Source organism: Chroicocephalus ridibundus, chromosome 1 (genome assembly GCF_963924245.1).
Source record: "Chroicocephalus ridibundus chromosome 1, bChrRid1.1, whole genome shotgun sequence".
NCBI classification, from domain to species: Eukaryota; Metazoa; Chordata; class Aves; order Charadriiformes; family Laridae; genus Chroicocephalus; species Chroicocephalus ridibundus.
Genome location: NC_086284.1, coordinates 119031729 through 119059690, shown reverse-complemented (window position 1 = coordinate 119059690; position 27962 = coordinate 119031729). Strand labels below are relative to the sequence as shown.

Genomic DNA, 27962 nt, shown 5'->3' with positions numbered 1-27962 from the left:
GCAATGTAATAGGCAGAATGAAAAACAAACAAGCCAGCAATAGCAGTAAGAAGATCACTTATTTGAGCAGATGAATAGGTATGTGACAGCTTTTGAAGAACTCTCTTGGAGACCACATTCTAGAGCAGAGAGATGAATGACCTAGTACTGGGAGTCAGTCTGCTCATTTGCAGCATTAAATTAGAAAATTATATTTTATAGTGCTGAAGAAATATACATTATAACTTTAATACTGCCTAAGTATAGAGACCAAATGCAAATGGGATATGTATATTGGGAAAAGAAGAGGGTGCCAGGGGGAGGTAGATAGAGCAAGTGAAACTGTAATCTTTCAGGCTTCCCAGTAGCCCGCAAAGAGGGATTAATCAGCATTTATATTCTCAGCAGAATCGACAAAATAGAAGTGGTGTTGCATACCCACAAGAAATGTGATAAAAGTGAAATAATTGTCTACTGGATTTAGTATGAATTTACCACAAAGGCAACCCTCTACTGGAGAGTAAAAAATTCAGGTAAAGGTCAATAAAAAGTTGAGTATGAAAACCTCAGAAATTTTATTAACGTCTTAAGTAGTCAATGAAAATGCAGAGAGCAGTATCTTCAGGTACTAATAAACACACTAATTAGTAAACTAGAACAGCTTTTGCAGTCCTATCCTTATCCCTTTTTACCTGTCATTTGTCTTTAAAAAAGAAAAGAGGCTTTGTTCTTATATGCAATACAAGAAATTGAATGTCTCCATCAAATATAAACACTAAATACCCCGGTTTTACAAGATCGTAGGAGTTTCTTAACTTTGTGAAACTCTGAAGAACTCTGCAGGATTTTAAAATTTCACAAGTATGAACTGCTATTTCTTATAAGATACCTTGTTTGCATTTGCAAAATTATCAAGATGACACTGGGGAGCATCCTTGCTTTTAATTATAACCCGAAGTAATTCTGCAGCTCATAAATGAAGTCATATCTTGTCGTGCTCCCAAGGTTTCATTCCAGATACATAAACTTAGAGAAATTAAGTAGCTGTATAATAAACTACTGTGAGCACCGCACAAAATGGGGCAGTTTCCAGCAATTTTAAAAGTAAAACAAATTAGTGACGTTGAACCCAGAACATAGAGATACATCTTTCCATGCACATCCAGAGCAAGCAGAACAGAGGAAGGAGGCTAGACTGCGCTAAATATGCAAGAAACTCTTGTGCAATACAAATTGCACACGGAAAAGTATTGAAAGATCAAGCCCTTTCTGTGAAAAATATTCATGTCTTCTGAGAAAGACTCTGCCGAATAATAAAGAAATAAATAGAGAAGGAAAGTTACACAAGGCTATCAATAAGCTACAAGTATGAAACACATACATTAATTTAAAAATATATTAAAGCAGCTCAGTAATTTGTCTGCTTTAAATCACCTTTCATATGACCTTAATTTCTTCAGTGAATTGCTGAAAAATACTCATAATAACAAGTTAACGAAATACTTTTTGGCTGTTTATCTGCCTCTAAAAATGAAAATCTTGAGAAAATAACAAAACTTTTTTGAGAGCCAATTCTATATGGATTGGACAGATTTTTTTGTTTCTTATTTAGGAATACACTGGTACATATTTATGTGGTTGGCTGACAAGAGGTCGCTTTGTTCTGCAGCTTTCAGCCAAAAATGCAGTGAATATAAACTGACCTAGGACATAATTAGAGAGCTGACTTGGCCTGTGAGGAGAACAAAATTTCCTAGGCATTCAGTCCAAGAAGCTGTGAGATTTTTGTCACAGTAAAGAGAAAAGGTTTTCTCTTGCTTGAATAGTTTTGTGATATAACCAGAGAGAGAATATCATGATCCTGAAATAATACTGTGTGTTGAGGCCTGGTAGTTGAAATATCGTATTTCTGCTAGATTATGAATAATTTCAAAAACTATACCGTTAGCAACATTTGTCACCTTAGACGATAAGTGAGTCTGTACAGCAACACACACGAAAAATAAATGTTCGACCTTAGAGATCTAAGATGTATTCTGAAAAGCATTTCTTCATAGACCTTCTTTGTAGTCTTCACAGATACTAAATATTTGCAAATTATCTCTGTTGATACAGGATGTCTGCCCTATTCTGCAATCTGTTATCTATCCATTCTATTTTATAATCCTTTAATATCTTCAACAAACAGCCCAGTACTTTTAAAAGAAAAACCTCTCTCAGAGGCAGTATTGTCTCTCCCTTTAAAAATCAAACTCCGGGTATCAAAATAATCTCAGTTTCCTTGCTAATAGTAATCAACTTTTCTCTTATACTGTAAAACTGTTTCTCAGACACTGACTGAAGCTTTTACTTTTTGAAAGATTCCAGGGCATCCTAATCTATTTACCGCTTGCCAAAAAGGTCCCATGTTCGAGTCAGATGGAGGCGTGGGATAAGGTATGGCCTTGTTACAGCCTTGTAATGAAGCTGAGTCCTTCCATAGGAATTCCCTCACGGGAAAGGAAACACAGTACACAGTGGATATAAACCATACCAGCTGCACTTCAGGTTGTGCGGTTGAACTGGAAAATGCTTGTTCCTCCTCTTTTCCACCCAAACCTTTAAAGTTAATCATCAAAAATTAATGTTCCCTGAGAGCTCTGGTAAGCATACCAAGCTGTATACGTATCAGCAACCGTATTAAGTTTAATTTCTCCCACATGGCCCAAATACACCAGCTGGATTATATTTTCTGTTACACACAAGATAATATGTAATTAGCTGAGGAAGCCAGTCTATGGAGAAGAGAGTTTAATAGGATGTACCCAAGCAATATCCCAAGGCATTGCAATGACACCTCTACATAGAGAATATCTTTTGGAGCAGGATGTAGGATGAAGGGGCTGGCTGATGTTTCTTTGCTTTCTTGTCTTTTGATGAAATTTCCACTAAAGCCAAATCCCTTTGACAAAATGCTTCATTTTGTTGGCAGACTCAATTTGCAACTCACAGGCAGTTTTCACATAAAAATTTTAACCCACCTCCATATGACAGTGAGCGGACAGGATATGTAGGATGTCAGATATGACTTTTCCTCCATTGCTGTATTATTTAGAGTCGAATTAATAAATAAAAGAGAGAAAATAACCAAGCAGTAGAGGCAAGGGGGAAATTAGCTTTCCAATGAGATTTTAAAAAGAGATGAAGACCCGATGAAACAAAGAGATAGAGGAAAGTACCAGTTTTAAAGAATTAAGAGAGCAATATGACCTTGTTAATTTTTCTCCCAGTCTAGAGCTGCATTTACTTAATTTACACAAGAAATGACACTCCTTCTTAAAATCTAATATTAAAACAAACAGCGCTATTTCTTTGAATATTCATGAATGTGAATTAAAATGAGCCATCCTGAATTTGAATAGTAAAATACATACGAGACCGTGAGGTAAATGACTTGATAGGAATAATGTGAAGATTTAAGACTATCAGTGCATAGTATTTCAAATGACAGAATTATTTTTACAAAAATTAATATGGAAAATTGTAAACAAGAAAGCAATTTTGTCTTTCAGAATTGTTTGCCAACAATGGTATTTATTTTAAAGCCAATCTATCTATCTTTCTGTCTGGAAATATGTGCACCGTGTTATTACAAAGCTATAGAAGTGTGTATGTATAATAGATTACGTACTCTGGAGTTTGATGGCAAAAAGATGTGGCACTTGATGCATGTACAGAGGTATGAATTGATATCCTTGCCATGTTTTTCCACACTTACTGAGGAACAGATAATCTTGTGACATGCTCAGTACCACACTGAAGACTAGCACAGCAATAGCACAGTCCTGGGAGCCCTGGGAGTGCATCAAGCTCACTTGCATCTACGTGCCCAAGTTGTTTCATTACAGCCTTTTTTCCCATGTGAACTGCCAGTGTGTGTGACTTATCCTGGTTTAGGACAACAAATGTTCCTCTGTGTCTTCTCCCACTAAGGAGATATTTCATTACCCTAGTTGGGTATCAGCTGGAATCTAATCTAAATGAACAGGAACGTTACATGATCTCATTAGACAAGATATGGACATTTCTTATGAGAAGCCACATCATGTAGATCAGACAATCCTCTGAATTTCTGAATGAAGTTTTGGAAAGGTGAAGTAAAATTAGTCATTTCTCTTGTATAGCCCTATGCCTTTTTATGAGGTCTGTATGACACATCTGAGGTTCATTGACCCTCAACCTCCCTACTACTTAGATAGCTGAACCGCACCAGTCTTTCCACCTCTACTTTTTGCATAATGTTTAACTGAGTTAGAAAGATTACATTTTTTCAGGGACAACTATATTACAACTTCCCTATTTCCCTCAAGTGCCAGGACTTTCTTGGTTCAGATTTTGCTTTTATGTTAGATTTTTAAATCATGAAGAATAATATATGTACCAGCCCCAATCCACAGGAGGCTGAAGAGAGCCTGCAGACTGTGTCACATTATTCATGAGCAGGCATAGTTCATGTGATACTGTTGTGGCTGAATTGTTAGCATGTACTGGTTCTTTCTCCGGACATATTCTTTTATTGTTCCTATACCTACCATAGCACGCTTGATACCCTTGCAAGCTTCCTGACTAAATTTTAAAGTCAACATCAGTGACAAGGTTGGAGAATAGGAAAAGGCTTATAAGCACAGGGATGAGCATATGAGCATATACTGCCTGGCCAGTCAGTGAGTCTACTCAGCATAAAATAGCAAGCACTATGCAGTTAGCATTGGATGATCAGCTGGGCAATTTTTAGCCTCATGCTAATCATACTCTTTTAAAACAAACATTTTGCTCCTGTAATGTTTTTCAGTTTTTCAAATTATTTGAGGCGTTAAGTAGCTATCTGCTGCCTACAAGTGAAATGTTTCTGATGTGACTAGAAGCAAGAAATGTTGGGCTCATACCATAATACATTTTCATTACGTTTTCAGCACGTACTCATAAAAACTAGAGCACTGAGTAATTTGGATGTAGAAGAGCTTTTGGATAGTAGCAGTAAGCAGACCTTAGTATTTGACCATAGCTGCAGGAACAGATCAGCATGTCGCGGTGAGGTGTCAGGGCTCCAAGGAAGTGCCTCTGGCATTCTCAGACATTTGGAGCTCCAGGGAAATGAACCATGTCTGGTGAATGTTTTTAAAAAATAATCACTACAAATGCGCTTTGGGAGATAATCATTGAAATGAAATCTCCTAGCTTATTTTAGCATAGTAAGTGATGTTAAACAATCTTCTCAGTTTTCCTATTCTGTTGTTATTAACCTAGTTTCCCAAGGGAAGAACTGTAAAAGCCTTAGATTCTAAAAAGAGAAAAAAATAGGTCTCAGAACTGTTGAAAACGAGAGTGAATAATTATGAGACTCTCTGACCAGATATAATTTTTGCCTGCAGGAAAGAACTTAAGGACCTTGCGGCAGCCATTATTAATGACACTGATATAATTACTATTAGGAGAAAAAGAAATCTGGCCTCTAAATATCAATTACATGCAGCAAAGGGTTTATCAAAGTAGTTCTGAGCTCAGCCTTCTCCATTAGGTGCCCAGTTTGGCTAGTGTCCTAATCGTTGTCGTCAATTATTTAGAGATAGCTTCTAAACCGTTGTATTTAATAATAAAGTAGCCTGCAGAGCTATTACTGTTGTCATTCCTGCTGAACCAAAAAATCTCACCGAGAAATATAATGCTTTTTAAGCAAGCTTAGTGGATTTGATTTAAAAGAAAACATAGTTCAGTCTCTGCTGATCTTGTGTTCGTGTCGGTAGCCGATACCATTTTCCCCAAGGAAAATTGCATATACAATGCTTATTCCAGTAGCTTCTAGAAGAGCTGCACAAATGTAGTAGAAGTACATTAATCGTTTTGAATAAATGCTTTTCAAATTCTTTCAAACACATAGTTGTAGGAGGTATGCAAACTATTACAAGACAACAAATTTAGCACCACACAGCTAGTTTCATACCTCAAAGAAAGCTAAGAAAGCTAAATCCACTGATAACAGAGGTTGATTCCTAATAAAAGTAATTATTAAACATTTTTCTAGCCATTCAGCATTTGAACTTTGGAAAAAATAGTTTTAAAAATAGTTTATGGACACAGCAAGAATAATAATGTTAATTGCAGGAATCAGCTGTTAGTCTTAAGCATGTGATTAGGTAGGGTCAAAAACCAGATGCGGCTATTTTATAGTGCAGTAAGTTTCATCTCACTCCCGAGGACAAACTTTAGATGATATTGATAAACATATTGTGTAAAAGAAATGTCGTCTCTTCAGAGGGAATATATCAATTGCACAAAAGGAAGTGGTAAGAAGTTTAATGTGTTTAATCCTAAATTAAGAAAATAGAGAATTTACTCTTAAATTAAAACATTTTATTATTGTTGCTGTCCTTGCTGTAATTATTATCTAGTTTCAGTGGGTTTAGGTGCAGTAAGTTTTAGTAGAACCTAAAGTTAGAGTTGTAGTTCCTTCAGGTACCTTAACATACAGTCAGGAGTCAAACTTTGCGTTTGAAAGCTTGACAGATTTTTCCAAAAGTATGGTGAGTTTCATGAGCAATGTTCTAAATATAACTAGCGTAGCTGCCAAAGGATGACCATCTAAGCAAAAATAATGTCCTTATTTATAAGTTAAATACAACGTCCAGGTCTCCATTTCCCTAAAACCAGTCAGAATGTTTGCTTTAGACCTTCTTAAAATAAGAACTAGCTTAAAAGTTCCCCAAAGTCTTCATCTATCAGCCCAAAATATTTTCAAAACTGAAGCTAGGACAGTGTTTTCGCGATAAACAACCAACCTACTGTTCATAAATTGTTCTTTCACAACCATAAAGATGGATTCACAGATTAAATCAAGAAGATACGTACTTTGAGACATAAGCAATGTTATATCTTTGTCTAAATGAAGGAATGTTCCGATATGAGATAGCATTTCACTTGCAGTTTTTTCCTGCAATCCTTGTTGCATTCAGGAAATATTTGGGGAGATACAGGTAAAAAGACATGTATTCCTTTTTGGGGGAAAAACAGGAAGTTCCTGTCTTTTCCTTTCTTCTTCTGAGACTGTAACTGCACGCTAACTGCGCAGAAGAACAGATTGTTATTAGTTTTCCACTTTTAACATTTTTTTCACGCTGAAATGGAGACAAAGCCACTGACTCCATAATATAGGCAATCTCTTTTTTATTAAGTAGTGGTGTACCCAAAGCAGTCATTCTGGGAGAAGGGAGAAAAATCCAAAAGGAAAGAAGAAGCTCTTTTAAGGAGAGCCATTCCATTTTCATGGAATAAAATGTACTATTTCTGTGTTTAATATTAGTATAATGATTTTACCATGTATTAAATAAAAGCTGTGGGTGTTGGGGTGGTGGTGCAAAGTGCTTGTTGGAATGAAAAATGCGCATTAGAGGAGCTTTTCATTTAAATGCATGATTTTGTTAGCCAACTTGAATTCATAGAAAGGGTATGCTATTCAGTAACTCCTACATAGCTTTACTACTTTTGTACCCTAATAAAATCATGAATGATTATTTTGTTGATTTAAAGAAGCATAATGTAAAAATTCTCTTTTTTTCTTTTCTTTCTTTTTAAATGTATTAGTATTAATGGTTTCAAAGTGCCCTTTCTTGATGTTTTTTGTCAGGGAGGCTGAGTTAACAACCTATTATTATGTACTCCTTACCGAGCTGTTAATAGCTTTAGCGTCTTTTGCAGGAATTCACCTGCTGCTCATAAAAACATTTATGTTGCTCTAGGAACTCCACCAGGTTGACATATCTTGTATTTGCAATGACCTTGCACAAACTATCTGGTTTTCTTGCATATATTGCCAGAAATACTACCATATTATATTATCACAATGGCAATTCTTTAGTGACTGCGGCAGCTCTTCCTTTTTAAAAAGGAGGTCACCTGTCTGTAAATTTCTTTTAAAACTTTTCAGATTTTTTTTGTTTTTATCAACTTAAAAATTTCTGGTGAAGTTAGTTAAATTAAAAATGGGCACTTCCCGGATACAAAAATAGGAAAAAAACTTGTTTTGTCAGTTTTGAAAGTGTAAAATCAGCATTTTAATTTACTTGTTAGATTGTTTATTTTGTCCTTTGAAATTCATGTTAAACTAATTGGAAAAAGATTTCCATTTTTGCTTTATACTCCTCTATTAACTCACTGAGGTGTTTGGAAAAAATATAAATATAAATAATATGCTATATTGTTGATGTAATGCCAGGATCTGCAATAAAGTCATGATGCCAGAGATGAATTTAGCCCTTTTGAGTTAACATTACAAGATAGATGTTTGCTGTTGGTCTGCACTGAGACACAGGAAAATGCACGCACATGCTCACAAATACACAGAGAATGTGATGTTTCAGTGATTTTTCAATAGCTATTGGTATATTTATATCTGAAGAGGTTTTCATAATGAAAAACGCAACACAATCTCAATGGATTGTCCCTATATATAGATCAGCATGTTCCTCTTGCCTCTCATTTATTATTTGTATTGCAGTGATCAAAGTCTAACTTTAGTTAGTGTCAGAGTTGGTATCTTAGAGGCAAAATTCTTCCTCCAAAATTGATTTTTGTTGGATGGTGTTGAAATCTACATTAATATTGTCGACATTATTCTATATTTGTAAGTCCTGATTTTCTCTGAAAAGGAAAGTAGTTGTCTCAAAGAACTGTATACACAGTTAGCATGTGAAATATTCATTATCATATAACATTCATGTAGATTTAAGTTAATCCTAATGAGTTCAGTCATTTATTCCAGATTCACAATAGCAACCTGAATCAATTCTATCTATAAAAGTAGGTGTTTTTCTTACTTAAATAAAAAAGATAGCTTTATTAATACCACTGAACCATAGTGAATAGCTCTCTTCTGTGTATCTGTGAACCAAGTAAACAACTATGAATAGTTTTGCTTTAAGTATGGCTTGTTTCCGAGCTGTTGTGTATCAATAAGAATCTTTTCTGTATTTGCCAGGTAGGAAATATTCAGTGGCAATTGAAAACAGAGAAGCGTACATTAGTCTCCTCTTCTAAGAAGAAAAGATATATACGTAGAAAATTCAACCTAGGCTCAAACCAATCTTAAAATCAGCCCAGTCACTCTACCTGTCCTACCACCCTGAAAGGCTGAAATACATTTTAAAAAGGAGTTGGAAAGTCTTGTTGCCTCAGGAGGCTTTTAATACAGTATGTAGGATTTGCGAGGGCATTTGTAAAAATGCATACATTACATACAGCAGTTAAAATTTTCCAGCAAGGTATTATAAACCTGACAAAATGGCCAGCACATAACAGGAGCCCTAATCAAAATCCTGGATCTAACTAGCTATGGACATTTTAGGGGTACTGACATTAGGTAAATTAAGCAGGTTTTGTCAGCAGCACCATTAGAGCTGAGTTTTGTGTAGCTGACTCAGTGCTGTAGTACATTTTTGTACTGGTGGACACTGGGATGCTGGTGGACAAGAAGCTCAACATGAGCCGACAGTGCACGCTTGCAGCCCAGAAAGCCAACCGCATCCTGGGCTTCATCAAAACAAGCGTGGCCAGCAGGTTCAGGGAGATGATTCTGACCCTGTACTCTGCTCTCGTGAGACCCCGCCTGGAATACTGCATCCAGCTCTGGAGTCCTGAACACAAGGACGTGGACCTGTTGGATCGGGTCCAGCAGAGGGCCACGAAGATGATGAGAGGGCAGGAGCACCTATGCTATGAGGACAGGCTGAGAGAGTTGGGGTTGTTCAGCCTGGAGAACGCTCCGGGGAGACCTTATAGCGGCCTTCCAGTACCTAAAGGGGGCCTACAGGAGAGATGGGGAGGGACTCTTTATCAGGGAGCATAGTGATAGGGTGAGGGGTAACGGTTTTAAACTGAAGGAAGGTAAATTTTGATTGGATATTAGGAAGAAATTCTTTATTCTGAGCATGGCGAGACACTGGAACAGGTTGCCCAGGGAAGTTGTGGATGCCCCATCCCTCAAAGTGTTCAAGGCCAGGCTGGATGAGGCTTTGAGCAACCTGGTCTAGTGGGAGGTGTCCCTGCCCATGGCAGGGGTGTTAGAACTAGATGATCTTTACGGTCCCTTCCAACCCGAACCACCATTCTATGATTCTATGATTTTTAGGATTGGTAGATTCACTTGAATTTCACAGCTTTGAAAATATGTTGTGCTTTTTTGTCCAAATAGAACATTGGCTTTATTGTATTATAGCAAGTCACCATCATTGTAGAAGTCTTCTGAAAAATTGAACTGTTGCTGTTATACTGAAATTCCACTTCAGTTGTAAGATGCTTCCTTATATTAAAAATGTCTTCACACTTCAATGTGAAATAGAAGAACCACAATTCTGGGTTCTGCCATGAGGGAATGCAGTTTTGTGTGTACAGCATTACTGTGATTTTACCAATGCTGATAATGCTAGTCATGAGCAGATTACCTGCCATATGTCTCAGCAACTTAGAGACCTTCAGGTGTTTGGACTGTGGCTTTTTAAGTTACAGTTTTTTTATATCATGAGTTGTACCTTTTTGTTGTCTCTCCTCCAGGGTCTTGCATTTTCAAATTATAAATTTCATTATCCAGTGAACTACTTCCCATCTGTAACTAGAAGTACTGTTCCTATGATATATAGACACATGTCGAGTTTGACTGAAAAAATCACTGATATTCAAGATTATTAACTATTTCTTATACACGAACCAGAGTATATTCAATGAAATCATCAGGAAGCAGATTTAAAACAAAACCCCAGTATTTTTTAAAAACAGTTTGTAATTAAACTCGTTGCCTAAGGTTGTCCTGGAAGCCACAAGCAAAATTGGTTCAAAAATATAATTAAGTAAATTCATGGAAGAAAAGTCCATGAGCTGTAAAATGTAATGAAGCAAACGTAGTTAATTCTGAAGCAAATGTAGTTAATTCTGAAACCCACTAATCTGCAGATTGTTGGACTCTGGGGGGAGTGCTAAAGGTGAGCATGGGGAGAAGGAACCCGTACTGCTTATGTGGAGTCTGAAGTCTGCAATGGCATATGCAAGACCTGATTCAGAAATTTGAACTATGAATCCTACATACCAAATGAATGACTTGGCAACTAGCCCGCTGGCTGTATGTACATAGTTCTTTGGGCTTGTTTCACAACAAAGCAAGTTACAGAAATCTTCCAATCTTCAGTTTTTGTGGGACTGCATCTGTTTCCCATTGAGCTGAATTTTTAGATGGTTTATTGTCTCATTATGAAGTACACCTTATTGTTAGGTATCTCAGAGGAGACTGCTTTACTGTCCAAAGATGACAGCAATACTTCTGAATATAGTTGAGTTGATCTTTACCATTAGTAACCTAGTTCATGCTTGCAGCAGTTCCTTGCTTCTTCCCGACATGAAAAGACAGTGCAGGGACAAAAAAAAATTAAATTGAGTGGAAAAATAAGAAAAATCTTCAGGGACAACTGGAGAGGCTGACATTTTTATATGCTGAAGTTAGAAAGACTCCTGGAGATACTGGTGCAGAGGTTTTCACTAGTAAATATTTTTAATTAGAAAGTAAATGTTATCAGAGTAGCTCATAACTGCTAGAAAGATGGAATTTAATGTCTGCACTTATCTGACAACTCAAGGCATGTTCCCCAGCTCCCAGTTCTGAATTGCACCCTGTTTCATCACCAGCTTAAGGCACAGACCTGTTTTTATTCCTTTCAATTTAGTCTCCTTGTCAGCATGATCAGCAGTGTCCTATCTGCTGCCTTCACACCGGGTGTTCCCGTTTGGCTCGCCATGTTAACCACACAGCTTTTGCTCTGCCCACCGCTTACCTCGTTGTGCTGACGAGAATGTTAACACTGTTTAAGAGTCACCCCATCCTCATCTCTCCTCATTTAATTTTCTCTTTTTCATGGTTCACCTCACAACAACTCATTTCTGCCTTTCCAGGTATATAATCCAATTAAAATGAGGTTTGGCTGGGTTTTGACCTTTTCATATTTTCTTTATGATTGGTTATCTGTTCTTCCCCTTTTCTTGTTGACAGCTTCGCTTTATGTATGGCGAAAGTGATGAGGTGACTGACAGGCAATCAAAATATAAAATATTGAAAAGCCAAACAGGTAAAGCACACTTTAGTATTTCAGCTCCCCAAACTGTTACATCTGAGATTAATCACAAGGGAGGTCGAGAAACAGGGGGAGAAGATTACAACCTGAAGTGGCAGATGCCTTAAAATGCTGCAGGTTTCTTCTCTGAAGCAAATACTAGAGCCGTCAGCAATTTTCTCTGTGGCCCTACTTTTTCCTGACAGAGTTTTCATCTTAGTTCAGATTGGGGCTCAGATCTCTGTAATCACTTTTCTAAATTTACTTTAAGCTTGTTGGTCAGCTGGAAACTAAAGGTACAAGATTTTTAGGAAGTGTTTTTTTAAGAATACGAATGATATCTTTGACTATTATTTCTATTATTCTTTTTTTTTTTTACCACTCTATATTGCTATAAGAATTTACCTAACCCTGTTGATCATGTTGTAGTCGGGTAGTAATTAATGGTAGAAGCACGTTTTTGGACTATGAGTCTTTTCTCTAATGTCTTCCAAATATTACTGCTGGCATTCATGTTAATAGATATACTATAGGTCAAAATAATTTTCTAAGAGAAAATCATGCATAAAACCAGGAAAGATAAAGAAGCTTTCAAAGACAGACTTTGAGTTTCCCAGGTGTAGTTAATTTTACTGATTTCAGTGTAATTACTCCTCATCTACAACAATCTGTGTAAGATGAGCAGCAAGATATGACATGGAGCAATAAGCATTCAGAAATCATATTATGGAAACGTTTTATTGCAAAGTAAGAAAATAATTTTTTGAGAGTTATTTGGGACAAATTAGTTGTGAGAGGCATATAGGCGGTATAAATCAAAGGCAGTTTCCATAAATGAAAACTGTGGGGGCTATGTTTTTCTTGGAAAACACAGATAGTAGGTACAAATTCCACAGTTAGCTGTTATTTGTCTGTAATAGGTTCTATTTGAATTGATTAATTACATATTGACTATACCTAGTAATTACCTACTGTTTTATTCTAACATGTATCGCAACATTAAAGTTCAGATGATTCTGGAGGTAATTAAGTGCCATCATAGCTGATTCTGTGAGAAAAGTAAGGAAGGGGTTGAAGATTTCATTTCACGATGGAGCAGAGCTATAATTAATAAAAAGTCCTATCTTCCAGAATTGTGGCCATTCCTTCCTTTAAAATAATGATGCTTCCTCTGTAGGTCACATTGTGTATATCCTTGAAACCGATGTATCTAGGAAAGAGGAAAAATGTGACCAAATGGTCTCATAAAAGATTATTTTTTACTATTGGTGCTTTTATTTAAACATTGATAATGTCTGAATCATGGAACTCTGAATCTTCTTTACTTCAATGTGGTACTTATTCAGCTTTGACATTGTGCTTTAGTGCACAGGAGAAAGACCTGGTCCCTGTGGTATATAGATTGAATCTCTATTAGTGTTTCTTTCTGTTAAGTGAATGTGCTCCAAAAAAGGCTAAGCAGGATTATACGGCTTAAGTACAGAATTTTCATGTTAGAGGACAATGGATATAAACTGGAAAATGTATTTGCAAGCAGTTGATAGTAAATTCAGTTACTGTCTCCCTGGATTCTTTCCGGACACATACATTTGGAAGTTGTAGGTACACAATAAGTATGTTTTCAGCTGGCAAAAGCCTTTGAAAACTCTTTCCCCAGTGTCAATTTAAGAAGGCTTTTCCATTACTCATGGGACTCAATGAACTGAATACCTTGATTGTCATTCGTAAAACAAACTAGAGACAGAGTAAACTGCGAGAGTGGCAATTCCTGGAGCTCCCATTATATATTCTAAATAATAGAAAATTGTATTTGGTTATCTTTTTCAATTGCTAAAATAAGGACTGGTATTATTTTGATTAGAGCCGTATTTCTCTTTCCCACTCCAATATTAATGGTGACAAACCTTGTACACCTGAAATCACCTGGATTTTTATGAGGGTTTTACTGGTAAAGTTAATCTTTTAAAGGTTATTTGAGCACTGTAAGCAAAATTCTGCATTTCAGCTTTTATTTCCATTAATCTTTTTTTTTTCACTAAACATTTTTAGTTATATATACTTTTTCTCACTCATAGCATCAGACTGTAAACTCTGTGATTGGAGTATGAGTCTAAACTGATAAAAGATCATAACATTTTGGTTAGTCTTTATCAATACATCAATACAATACGTATATATGCACAAAGTCTTCCTTTCTGTGCTGTTTCCCTCTGAAGTAAGGCGGGGATAAAATTAGAGCAGCATGTTCATATAGGTGTGGCATGTGGAGGTTTATCTATTTGTTTGCAAGTGGTAATGTCATCAAAGGGAATCCCCTTTCTTTTGAGCATACGAGAAAAATGGTAATATTCATCGCTATAATATAAGATCTGGATATTGAATGAATATGACATTCATTAAAAAAGTAGTGACTTTCCGTGAGGCATAATGAAGAACTATAATCTATTCTGATGATGTCATACAGTGGAAATGTTTCTTATGAATTTTCTAATACCAGATTCTGACTAGTAGGTATACTAATCTGACTAGTACGTTATGTTAGATAGACTCCTTTAACTTATGTTTAAACCCGCAGCCCCCGTGCCTCAGAACTGCTTCTCATGAGTCCTGTACCATCTTAAGATCACAAATGCCACTCTGATACTAATGTGAAGGATCAGAGCATTTCTTGTACTTCTCATTTTATATGAACTTTGAGCCATATATAATGGCCAGCAGTTCACTTACTGCTTGCATGCAATGGCAAACACAGGCGTATCCACGAAACTTTTCTTTTCTTTTGCAGATTTTGTAGTAGTGTACAGAACAGATGTAGTCCTTGGCATTTCCCATTGATCCTGGTCCCATTACTGTCCAGGTCAGAGTTCTGTCACAAAGCATGTTGTGGCACCTTCTGGCCCACAAATACATGCCTCATTTCAATGGGAAATATGGCGCATGGCAGGAGGGTTGATGTATGTCTAGATTTTGCCACAACATAAAATCAGGGTGTGGTAAAAGCATGCACTAGCATCCAAGAATTACATCCAAGTCCTGCAATTTAAAATTCACTTTTTGAACCCAGAATCTATGCAGAAGTGCATATTATCTGTGGCAAGAGTAAGGCAAAGCATCCCATACTTAACTGCAGACTAGAATTGTATCGTTTTATTCTGAGACCATCTTAGCCTCCTTGGGAAAGATCATGGCAGAAGAGTGGCCAACCTTGAGAGCCACACGCATCAACCTCAAATTATGTCTCTCTGTGGAAAGCTCTGGCTTTCCAGGTAGGCTGCAGATCCTGTCATTGTCATGAGAAGGGAGTAATGCCAAAGCATCCACTCTTTGGAGAATTGTCTGCTGTGTGAATCCCATCCAAAAAGGCTGATTTCTTTGTGGGAAGCATTCACATAAAACAATGTGAAGTTTCCAGCTATTAATCATTTTGCCTCAAGTTTGAGCAACTTTCTCCTCAGGTGCAGGCTTATGAAGCCTTTTCTTCTCAAATACACCAAGGTAACAGGTTCCCTTTCCCCTATTTCATTTTCAGTAACAAATGCTACCCCCTTTCCCATATGACAGCAGTATTACTTTTATGATCATGTGCTCCTAGACATCGTTTTTTGGACTCTGTGGTGGATGGCTGCAGAAAAGAAAGAAGAAAGGAAACGGGAGGGCACGGAGATGGGACCCCTCAGGGCTTACCACAGGTAGCCACAGGCAGACAGTGAGGGGGCAGCAAGCCAGACAACCCTTAGACGTGACCAAAATACCTTCCACCGCCCAGAAGGGACAAGCAGAGATGGCTGCCCATCAGGAAGCTGCTGCTAGCGACAGCCTGCCCGCACGAATGGAGGGTCCCATTTTGTTGATTAAATGTTACCATCACAGTCCTTGTCACACTCATTATCTTTGAACAACTACAAATAATAAATTATACTTGATAAACGTCTGTCCACGTCCCTGGTTAGGAAGCTGCTATATCCCACGTGCTGTTTTACACACAGTATTTAGCCTGTAATAACAGATACAACAAAACAGATATAGCTCAGATTGTTTTTTTCAGAAGTCATTCCCAGTTCTTCACTGCTACTGGCCTTGTTCTGCAGGCTTCAGGGAGTAAATCTTATCACTGGATCTTGGGGAGTCTCCACCAATTATTGACAAAATTTCCATTTCCATTCTCCTCTGAAGGAACCTATTTCTTTTTACAATGCCATCAAATTATTCTGAAACTTTATTTCTGCAATCTTTCCAGCAGGTCAGAAAAAAACAGTAAATTGTTACATGATTAGAACTTGATTTCAAGCAGCAAGGTAGTCTGGGGAAAGTAAATGGCTTGCAACTATTACGCTGTACAGTGAAATCCCTTAGGTAGTGGTCCTCTCCTTATCTTACAGGTTGCGGAGCCTAAATAAAAATTTCCAGCACATTCCAGAGTGTAAAGTCTCTGCCTTCCTATGTCTGGGTCGTGACAGATGGAGCACATAGTACTTATTAAAACGTCAAACTGAAGCATACTAATACCCATATAAAACAAGCATTTGCTGTTTACATAACCATTAATGAACACATCCAGAATCTTTCCTTCACTGGATGGCATGTCTTTACCTGGACTGAAGTGCAGAAACAGAATCTTGTATTGATACTGTATTTAATGGGCAAGATCACAAACATTGGGCCATACCTATGATTCAGTGTGGTCTTAGAATAGTGCAAAATCAGGTGATTTTTTTTTTTTTTCCTAATTCTTAGATTAATTTTGAGCTGGTCGCTAGCTTGTGTTGAAAGACTTGATCTCTTTGGTACACACTTTAGTCAGCAGCTTCATTACTAAATAAATTCAAGTCTTGTGTTCTCCAAGTTTGCATATCCTGGCCGTTAACATGTTAAGTTATGTGACCCCTCTACACATGGAAGTCCCTGAAAGTTGCACGTATAACAAGGCTATAAAATAGAAATTAGCTGTTCATGACACACTGAATGTTCATCAAATGTCCATAAAGTAGTGTGAAAACTCCTCTGTATGTGTAGGAGTTCTCTATTTTCTTACAAATCTGAGTATTAACCTATTATTCTTTTTTTGCTCACACACATGCTATTTTTCGAGTTGCAGAAAGCCTATTCACAAAAAAAAGAATTAAAAAAATCCATCACTTTAATAGTCTGGCCTTCTGTCAGAAGAAAATAAGTATTTTCTGAAATTTCTTAAAAACAGTATGTCTAAAATCCACTAACCTGTTCAAAGCGAAGTTATAACATTTCAAGTAAATATTTTGATAGTTATAGAAGTTGTTAGTTTGTATATTAATTGTAGTCTCCATCCATAACATTACATGTACACTGTGTCTTACTATTTCAATTTAAATATACACTTCTTGCTGTTTCAGAATTTGGTAATAGATTGTAGAACAAATCAACACTTCCTCTTATTATAGTTTCTCAAAGTATTTCCACTGTTTGAAGTGACCATTAAATGCAATTATTTTAGATATTGGTGATTGTTGCCTTCCTTCTCCTCCTTCACTTAACAGAATCATTAGATTATTTTTGTACATTTGGGTTTTAATTCGGTTTTCTTAGTCATCTCCTTGTGTCCCTACTGGGGGAATACTGATGTACCTGCTGCCCTATGTTAATGTGGCTTTGTTACACCATGACTGAAGTTAACTCAGCATCTTTTTATATAAAACTGTTTGTTTTATATAAAAAGTATACGTATGCTGCTCAGAAGAGGTTAAGAGTCCAACAGAATCTAACTGAAACCTATTCTTCTCCTGGTTATATCTCTTCTGTCAACCAGATTGTTTCCTTCTTAACAGGCTGGAAGCACCCTTTGAATAACTTATACATACTATAATATTACTGCATGGTATAATAAATGTATATGGTGCCCTATGGGTATCACAGTTGGGTTGTTAAGCATATGCCAAGGACATTTCTGCTTATGTGTCAGTTTGGAGACAAATCCTCCTGCAACAAAGTAAAGCTAGCCTTAAGGCACCATATAAATGATTACAGATTTATCAAGTGACAAGTAACTAATGACAGGGAATAAACTCTCTCTTCTTTTAAGTCATCCCCTCATGTAAAAGTAGCAGCAGCGACCTGTCTAGCAAAGCAGCACTTAGTTTTCGCACAGCAATCGATATGGCTGGTCTCCGTACTACAGCAGCTGGTCTGCAGTGGTAATTCCCAGTGATCTCTGCACACCATAATTCTCAGTGATCTCTGTGAGAGTCAGGAATTCTCAGCAGATGCCCAGGATCAACTGCTAGGAGATAAACAGGGGACTTTTGCAGAGTGTTTCTGCTTAGAGAGTGTGAAAGGGAATGTCACGTAGGACTACATTACAGCTACCTGGAAAGGGAAATTATGTTCAGCAGCAGTGAAGCAGCTGAACCATACTAGAAGTTTACAGACTTTAAAGAAAAAGTTAATTTTTATTTTCTTTTACCCACAGGTCTACCCACGGATAGCGCCGGCATTTTGGCACTACCTGCGGGTAGAAGTGAGTAGCGGGTATTTGAATACTCCCACATCTTTACTTTACAGCTTATTAGTATTTACCGACCTCCTAGTTTGTCCATTGTGCAAAAATAATTAGCTACCATTCTAGCTGCCATTTTCTGTGAATGTAGTCTTGTACTAATTCCATATTGTTTTGACTACAGTGTAATTACTAACCCAAGTCACAAAGATGTGATATGTTTCTATGCAAGATTAAAGACAAAAAATTCAAGGCCATATCATACATTATGACTGTAGCACAAAATCAAAGTACAGAAATCCATACCTGCACCTCCTTTTATAAACACATTTTACATTCATGAGAAGAATGTGGAGCTTCAGTTCTGCTATATCAATTTTGCAAAGTTTGTACAACTCAACTTGATATCATTTCTCCCCTCTTTTGTCCCTCAGGAGCATGAGCAGCTCAGCTATTCCTCCACAAGGTCCAAGGCTCCAAGTGTTATCATCACAGGTCTCAAGCCAGCCACCAAGTATATATTTCATATCAGAGTCAGGACGGCAGCAGGATACAGCGGCTATAGCCAGAAGTTTGAATTTGAAACTGGAGATGAAAGTAAGTTTCACTGAAGGAAAAAAAATCAAATACAATAGAAGTAGCATCTAATTCTAAAACAGTGAGACATTGGGAGTTTGAATGGCTGAATCCATACCATTTGCTTATCAGAAAAGGACCACTGCTGTATGATAAAAAACAAGCAAGCCTCAGCGTCATACTTCTGGATTTATAACAAATAGAAATTTTAGCCCAATGCTGCAGCTGCAGGAATGTTTTCTTCTGCATAATTTCCTTATGGGTCCCTTCCAACTTGAGATATTCTATGATTCTGTGATCCTTTCTTTGCTTGAAGAAGGCCTTGCTTTTGACGCCTAGAAATGCCTTAGTCAGGCTTTACATAAGTCCAGCAGCTTCATGCAAGCTCGCAGAACACAGTGATGGAATCTTTTCTCTGTAGATTTAGTGCTCCCAGACTCTACAAATAAAAAAAAAAGAAAACCTTTATATGCATTTCCATTAACCAATAAGCCGGCTAAATTTGCTGATAAGAAGCAAAAAGCCTACATATTCCTGCAGAATATGCAAAAAGGCTTGATGCTATGTATGATGTTCATGCTCTGAACAATTTTATATTTAAGTCATGTATTACCCTTCATGTTCAAAGACACTGCAAACAAGGTATTTACAAAACATTTGAGATAAAATTAGTGTAGTAGATACAACACTAAAACACTCGTTAATGAAATTACTTTAATTAACCAATTATGTATACCATGTTTTTTCATTAGTGTTTTAGAATTCAAGCTAAAGTACAGACTCAAAACTATAGAAGTGTTTTCAAGAGCACCCAGGGGTTTGTGTTCCATTTTCATTGCATCTTAACTTCTATTTCAAAAATGTTTTAGGGATAGATTTCCAAGTGCTTAATGCCTAATTGGACTTTTTAAAATTTTCTGGGTACTTAAGCCAATTGGTTTGAATAGGAGTTGAGCACTTGGGTGCTTTCAGGAATTCCAGTAGATCCTCTCTGCATCTTCTAATGCAATAACTATGAGGCTTTATGCACGCAGGGACATAACTCTTATCAAAAGTAAATGTTATCTAAGTGTCTGTGAGCCTGTGTCACGTTTGTGAAAATGCAACTTCCCCATCTAAATCAGGAAGACTGTGGTTCCAGTGACATTTCTCTCATTGGCACTGCTGATAGAAACATCTCCTGGGAATGAGGTTTGCTTTTTACCAACATTTATTGCTTAGGCTTCTGCCTCACTAAAATTATTTGATTTGTTGTAAATATAATCATTGTGTGATTGAAAGGAGATGTAGACAGAGAGTTTTTGTTTATAATAATTGAGATGGAGGTCAACAGAAATTCTGCCGCTGTTTGAAATGGTACCTGGAGCTAGATAAAGACTTCAGTTTAATTAAAAGGGTAGTTCAAAGTACTGTGGTCTTATTCAAATATTTATACAGTCCTGCTTTAGATTTCGAAGCGGGGGGGGAAACAAAGTAAATGCCTGCTGGTAAATATTACGTATTTCAGGTTGAAGCAATACTCAGTGACAAGTCAAATGATGCCTTGTTACTCTCCAAATGTCTTCCTTCCTCACAGCAGTATTTTTAAAATTGGCCTATTCTAAACTTCAAGGCAATATCAGATTATTATGATCATTCATTTGTACCCCTTTCATGACATGGGCCTAATGACTGTAACTGTAACTTTTCCGGACAGCTAATGACAATAGATTGAAAAGTAACACCTACCATATACAAATAGTCTTGATTTAAAGTCTTCCAGTAATGGAGAGCTCACCATATTTATAGGTAGATGGTGCTAGTGCTTAAGCCTCGTAATTAAAAATTTGCACCTTATTTCTAGCCTGAATTTTTTTGTTTAGCTTGTATCTTGTGACCCTTTTCTGCCAAATTGAAAAGCGTATCAGAAATCTCTTCATCACCTAAATGTGTGTATGCCCTTTTAAAGAATTCTCTTCTCTTTCCCATAAGTGATATAAATACTCCCTCTCTCTCTAAAACCACCAGTTTTTCCAGACATTGAATCATTTTGCAGCTCTCCAAAATTTTAACATCCTTTTTGAAGTATGACATCAGAGCTGAACCTGATACTGAATTAAACTGGAAAACTAAATCTGTTGATGATGCCACAAACAGACCTAACACCGCTTTCCTCCTTATAATTCAGTTTTCTTTTACTTACAGGTCTAAGCAATTTCTGCCCGAACAGGAGCATTGTCTTACGCAGCTGAATAACTAGAACATAGCAACATTTTTTTCAGTACCATCGTATTCCAAGATACTGACCTACATTTAGATGGAGGGATTGGGGAGGGTTGTGTTGAGACTTGGACTGCATAATTATATCAGTACAAGTAAATGGTAATTCGCCCTTGCTGGCATACATCTGTCTTACAAACCAGACCAAGTCAAGCTGTGTAGGAGTTTAATCTTCATCATTTACTAGTCTGGCAGTATGCAGCTCAGCTGAAAATTTTCTGGTTTTTTAATATATGTTCTTCTCAATTCTTCTGAAAGATACCAAATAATATCAAACCAAGGCAGACTATTGGAGCTTCCTCCATCCCTACCCTTTAGTAACAAGTTACTTGGTGAAAATTCCACATTTGCAATTACTTTTTGTGGTGTTTTAGTTAGACAGATTTTAATTAATTTAATATGAGCTATACTGATTTTATGTAGTTAATGTTTTCATGAGAAGGCTCGGAAGAATAGTCTTTTAAAAGTCTGTGTTGTCAACAGAAAATTTATCAACCAACAATCTCATCAAAACGGCAAAAAATATTTCAAGTCGTGTTTGATAAAAATCCTTCTCAATTGGCATTAGCTTGTAACATCTTTCAGCTGTCTGGCAATTCTACATGTTATAGTGTTAGCATCTAGAGAAGAATTCCAGGACCAGTTGCAGCTGAACATCCAAGGTTGTTCCATTTACACTGCTGAATATTGACATTATTTGTTAATAAACAGTGGTAAAGTGGGCAATCCAAAAGTAGGATTTTTCTCTGAAGTGATAGACAAGTTGTAAAAAAGTAATGGTTCATCAATTGTGAGATGTGTACGTCAATGTCCTTAAACATACTGTCCCTGGCAGGACAGTGCTGTCGTGCCTTCTCCGGTTTACTGGTTGAAACACTATCTGTGCTACTTAAGTCGCGTAGGATAAAATTAGATACCTCGTTGCTAGGAACACTAAGACATTTTGGTATAATTATTAATAGTGGTGCATGAGGCGGAAAGAAGACCAACTCTGTAGCAGTAGTGAAAAAACAGTTGGGTTTTCAGAAGGACCCTCGCTTAGTGACCAGCAAACTGAGGCAGCCATTGCTTGGGGAGCATGTTGTTGTTGAACTCTCCTCCCTGCTGCAGAGACCAATAAATGGAAGGCCTAAAATTTGTGAATTTCTTTGTGAAAGGAAATGGAGTTACCTAGAAAAGTCAGACAAATTCTTTTCAAGGAAGCAGGGATGGGTGAATGGATGTTGTTAGGCATTCCTTCCCCTGTTAAAGCTAAGAGGCTGCTGCTGGAAAATGTAATACCTTTGCAAATCATAGTAGCTCCTGCTTTTGATTTGTGTGCCTTATTGCCATTTTATTCAGTCTTTCTGTTTCAGTGCCTTACAGGCAAAACTCTTCTAGCGAAGCTGTCAGGGCTTCATACACTCCAGCACACACACACGTACCACTGCTGTGGCTATAAATTGAAGCATAACTTCACATGTACTTGCTGCTTTTGTGTTGGAAGGGACCTCTAAAGGTCATCTAGTGCAACCTTCCTGCAATGAGCCGGGACATCTTCAACTAGGTTGGGTTGCTCAGAGCCCTGTCCAGCCTGATCTTGAATGTTTTCAGGGATGGGGCATCTACCACCTCTCTGGGCAACCCGGGCCATTGTTTCACCACCCTCATTGTAAAAAACGTCTTCCTTATATCTAGTCTAAATCTGCCCTCATTTAGTTTAAAATCATTGCCCCTTGTATAGATACCTGATTGTATTAGGAGTACCTGGTATCAGGTGTACCAACTATCTGAGTCAACACAAAAAACTCTGGTCCTTCCTAGGATAGAATAAAATGTGTTCTGTGACTAAAAAAGTATTTGTCCCAGGGCAAACATGCTTTAATCTCTGTTTTGTCTCTCCCTCTCTATTTTTCTCTCTCTCTTCTAACTAGCTGTTTATAGAAGACTATTTTTGGGTTTTGGCTTCTTTATTTTGTTTTAAATTAATGATTCAAAGCATTCCTTTTTTCCTGAGGAATGTTTTTTACTATATCACCTCAGAGGTCCTTGTGCCTAGAGGAATTTGTAAAATACTGAACAATTTACAGCTGTTAGGCAGTGCAGTGTTTTCATGCTGTAGCTTTCTTATGCAGGGCTTGTTCTAAAACTCAGGATATTTCCCGTGTCAGCCTTCCCATCATTAGGGAAAAAAAAATAATCCAAAAGGGAACTAGCTGGCTTGTTTTAGAAGGGGCCTAAAGGGCAAACTAGCATGTGTGCAGTGTGGATTAGTGCTTGGGCTGAACAGAGTGATAAATGTAGGGACATGATGATTTTTAATCCAAAAGCAATGTAGGCTTTTGTGTGCTTCAAATAAATCATATTAACAATAAAAAATTAAAAAGTTCAGAAATGCTAATAGAAAACCTGATTAGGTATTTCATAAATTTGAGGACTGTGAAAAATTAATTGGCCTGAAACACTGATCGTGATGAAACAATAACTTTAATTTCTTTACCATAGGCACAGATGGTGACTTTCTTGTATGCCAGATCTGCTGAATTCTCAAATTCTTTCTCCTCTTCCCCTATCCGCAAAATCTATCTTTAACTTTTCAGCCTCAAATCATGCTATTTTGAATTGCCCCCAGATGTGATTTAGGCCCTGGACTCCATTCTTTCCAGAACTCCAAAGCTCAAGAGAGGTGTCCTGAGTCATTGATTCTGATGGAGGTCCGGTATTGTTTCAAGCACATGCCCTGATTCATGCCACGACAGAAAAGCTGTCCCTAGGATTTTTAGAAGTAAATGGAATTGTCAATGCAAAATAGAGATTTTTTGGTGAGAATGTTTGATGTTTTGACAATAGTAGATTAGATTTCTGCTTGAAACAAACAAATGAGATGGCACATATCTCATATTTAGAAACTCTCTTGCTGGATCTCTTCCCATGTCTGTCTAGTCCTACTGTTCATTCAAAGTAGTCAGCACTGAATATCTCAGAATGTCTCATTTTAATCTTGAAGTATTTCCTTACTGTGTTTTATATTTTCAGCCATTTGTTCTTCAAATTTGCCATCAACCTATCTCATTTCTCTAATGTATGTGCCCAGAAGCCCCAGATATTGTACTTTTCCTTTGCATTTCCTAAACAAGAGCAACATCCTTGCTTGGATCTCAAACTGCTTGCACAGGCTTCCAATTCATCCACTGGTCAGGAAGCTAATGTTAGGGCCAGCACTTGGAAGAAGTTTTTTACTTCTTTACATACATACCAAAAAGTTTTACATCTTTATGCTAGTGATGGCATTATTTTTCCCCTTTAAAAGTCTTCTTTAAGATTACCATTCCATTGCCTCCTTCCTTTCCCACATTTCCTCTTAGACTGGTGTCCATCAGTTCACTGGAGCACAAGAACTGCACTTCTGAAAATGTAAAGGTTACCCTAATTAGACTTTATATTTTTCTTTCCTATTGTTCTTAAGCACCTTTGTTTAAAATACCTTGTAAATCTGACAGCCAGTTCATGTCTATTAGAGCTCCAGTTCTCACCGTCCACACTTATCTGTCTTACAGCTACTCTGTATTATCTGTCTAGCTGTCTTTCTGTCAACTTTTTTTATCTTTCAGTCTGCTGGAAGGTCCAGTGATGTCAAATTGAAATAACTAAAGGATGTAGCTAAGAGACAGAAGTGAGCTGTCATTAGGGCTTCCATCCCTTTTATACCAAATACACAACCTTTTAAAAGATTTTGGAGAAATTGTCTCAAAGAAAAGAGAGGAGAAGAGAGCTGGAAGATTCTCTCTGTCTTTCATCCTTTAGATGACTAAAACATCGACACGATTTCTTCCAGTCTGCCCAGTGAAGAAGTGAAGAAGCCTTGGGATATTTCCCTTCATCCCAGAGAGGAGGGAAAGTGCAGCTCCTCCTCCACACATTTGGGTGAAGAACCCAGAGAGGAGCCCAAACAGGGCATGGATGTAAAGAGTAGATGGTGGGGACAGAACTGGCACCAGGCTGGATGCAGAAGGGATTTCTGGGCACGGTGTTAAGCAAGGAAGCTGGAATGATGCAATCAGACACTTTAAATGTTATTTTGGGTATATAACCTGGGTTAAGCATGGAGAATAACTGGAGTGAAGAGTTTATCTGGATAATATGCTTCTGGGTACATGTATGATACATAGCACAGTTTTAAAATTAAATCACCACTTTGACTAATCACATTAGTTGCAGCTACAATGTGCTTGAAGAGTTGTAGAAACAACAAAATACTGATTTTAGCTGTATGAATGCTGGTTATGTTGTCTAACAAATGTGATTCTGGAGAAAATGCTATGTACTTCTATGTTTAAATGCAGCACTCTATATACACACAGACTTGAAAAAAGGTTGCAGGAACTTGCTTGGCCTTGCAGCCTATCGTAATGGGGTTTTAAACTGAGCTTTTCTGTCTTGCATAATCAAGAATAGTCTTGAGGACAAACACGAGGTTATATACCAATATGCACAGCTGATAGAGAGGACAAATGAAGGAAGAAAAAGCAGGAAATGACAAAAGATTCAGGAACATGCACAACAGAAACATTACATGTTAAAGCTCTTATTATTTACAACTTGAACTTTACCTTAGGAAAAGCTGCAGAAACAAGAAAAGAACAGAGAGATGGAGGGACATGCTGAATTTAATTTAGAATGGCAAAATGCTGTAAAAAATTTAATTGTTGACTGTCCCTGATTACTGTCTTCTCACTGCCTAGATAGTGTTTTAGGGAACCTTTTGCCTGCGTGCGAGCAGTTTGTGTATGCGCATACACATGTGCCTATATATGTGTTGTTCGCTGTGCTGCGCCTTTATTGATTTCTAGGAGGATCACTTCAAGCAAAAATAAGTATTTCCATCATTTTGCCTTACCTGCCTCTCTGTCAGTTTTTAACAAATCCGTATTTTTCAATTATACTTGTCTGTCATTTGACATTTTTATCTGACAAGTAAATTAAGGTCATCAGGAAGTTTCAGGCTTGAAAGCCCCTTATAGTGATTTGGCTACTTGAAAAAAAATCCTAATATATTGGACTCTGGCACCTCTGCCAACACAGTAAAATACAAACAAGAGAAACAGAATGATCACTTTTTAAGTACGTACAGTCTCAGCTAAAAATCAGATTACTTAGAGGTGGAAAGAACTCAGTCAGTCTGGAATTTATCATAGAATCATAGAATGTGTTGGGTTGGAAGGGACCTTTAAAGGTCATCTAGTCCAACCCCCCAGCAGTAAGCAGGGACATCCTCAACTAGATCAGATTGCCCTCTTGCCTCATCAAGCCTGGCCTTGAATGTCTCCAGGGATGGGGCCTCCACCACCTCTCTGGGCAACCTGTGCCAGTGTCTCACCACCCTCATTGTAAAGAACTTCTTCCTAACGTCTAATGTAAACCTGCCCTGCTCTGGTTTAAAACCATTGCCCCTTGTCCTATCGCTACATGCCCTTGCAAACAGCCCCTCCCCAGCTTTCTTATAGGCCCCTTCAGGTACTGGAAGGCTGCTATAAGGTCTCCCTGGAGCCTTCTCTTCTCCAGGCTGAACCCCAACCCTCTCAGCCTGTCTTCATAGGAGAGGTGCTCCAGCCCTCGGTTCATCTTCGTGGCCCTCCTCTGGACCTTCTCCAACAGATCCATGTCCTTGTGCTGAGGGTTCCAGAGCTGGACACAGTACTCCAGGTGGGGTCTCATGAGAGCAGAGTAGAGGGGGAGAATCAATTCTCTGGATCTGCTGGCCACGGTTCTTTTGATGCAGCTCAGGATGCGATTGGCCTTCTGGGCTGCAAGCACACATTGCTGGCTCACATCCAGCTTTTCATCTACCAGTATCCCCAGGTCCTTTTCTGCAGGGCTACTCTCTATCACGTCATCCCCCAGCCTGTATTGGTAATGAGGATTGTCCCAACCCAAGTGTAGGACCTTGCACTTGCCCTTGTTGAACTTCATAAGGTTTGCTCAGGCCCACCTCTCTAGCTCATCCAGCCATTGACCACTACCCTCTGGATGCAACCATCCAGCCAGTTCCTTATCCACCAAACAGTCCACCCATCAAATCCGTATCTCTCCAACTTAGAGAGAAGGACATTGTGGGGGACCGTGTCAAAGGCCTTGCAGAAGTCCAGATAGATGATATCCATTGCTCTTCCCTTGTCCACTGATCCAGTCACTCCATTGTAGAAAGCCAACAGGTTGGTCAGACAGGACTTGTCCCTGGTGAAGACATGCTGGCTGTCTCTAATCACCTCCCTGTCCTCCATGTGCCTTAGCATAGCTTCTAGGAGGATCTATTCCATGATCTTCTCAGGCACAGAGGTGAGGCTGACAGGGCAGTAGTTCCCAGGGTCCTCCTTTCTACCCTTTTTAAAAATGGGTGCGATTTTTCCCTTTTTCCAGTCACCAGGGACTTCACCTGACTGCCATGACTTTTCAAATATCATGGAGAGCAGCTTGGCCAGTACATCAGCCAATTCCCTCAGGAGTCTGGGGTTCATCTCATCAGGTCCCATAGACTTGTGTATGTTCAGGTTCCTCAGGTGGTCACGAACCTTGTC

General features: G+C 37.9%; 1 protein-coding gene across 5 annotated transcripts in view; it reads left to right on the top strand.

Moving 5' to 3' along the window:
- Positions 1–27962, top strand: part of EPHA6 (EPH receptor A6) — a 527645-nt gene that overhangs the window by 363896 nt on the left and 135787 nt on the right. For 2 of the 5 annotated variants that reach the window (XM_063348777.1, XM_063348795.1), the window contains exons 7-8: positions 18547–18594; positions 19008–19170. The exons of 1 other annotated variant lie outside the window; for it this stretch is intronic. In XM_063348777.1, the coding sequence (XP_063204847.1) occupies positions 18547–18594; positions 19008–19170 (211 nt within the window). The remainder of the gene's footprint in view (positions 1–18546; positions 18595–19007; positions 19171–27962) is intronic. 2 more of the 5 variants (XM_063348787.1, XM_063348808.1) reach the window with 1 other exon arrangement.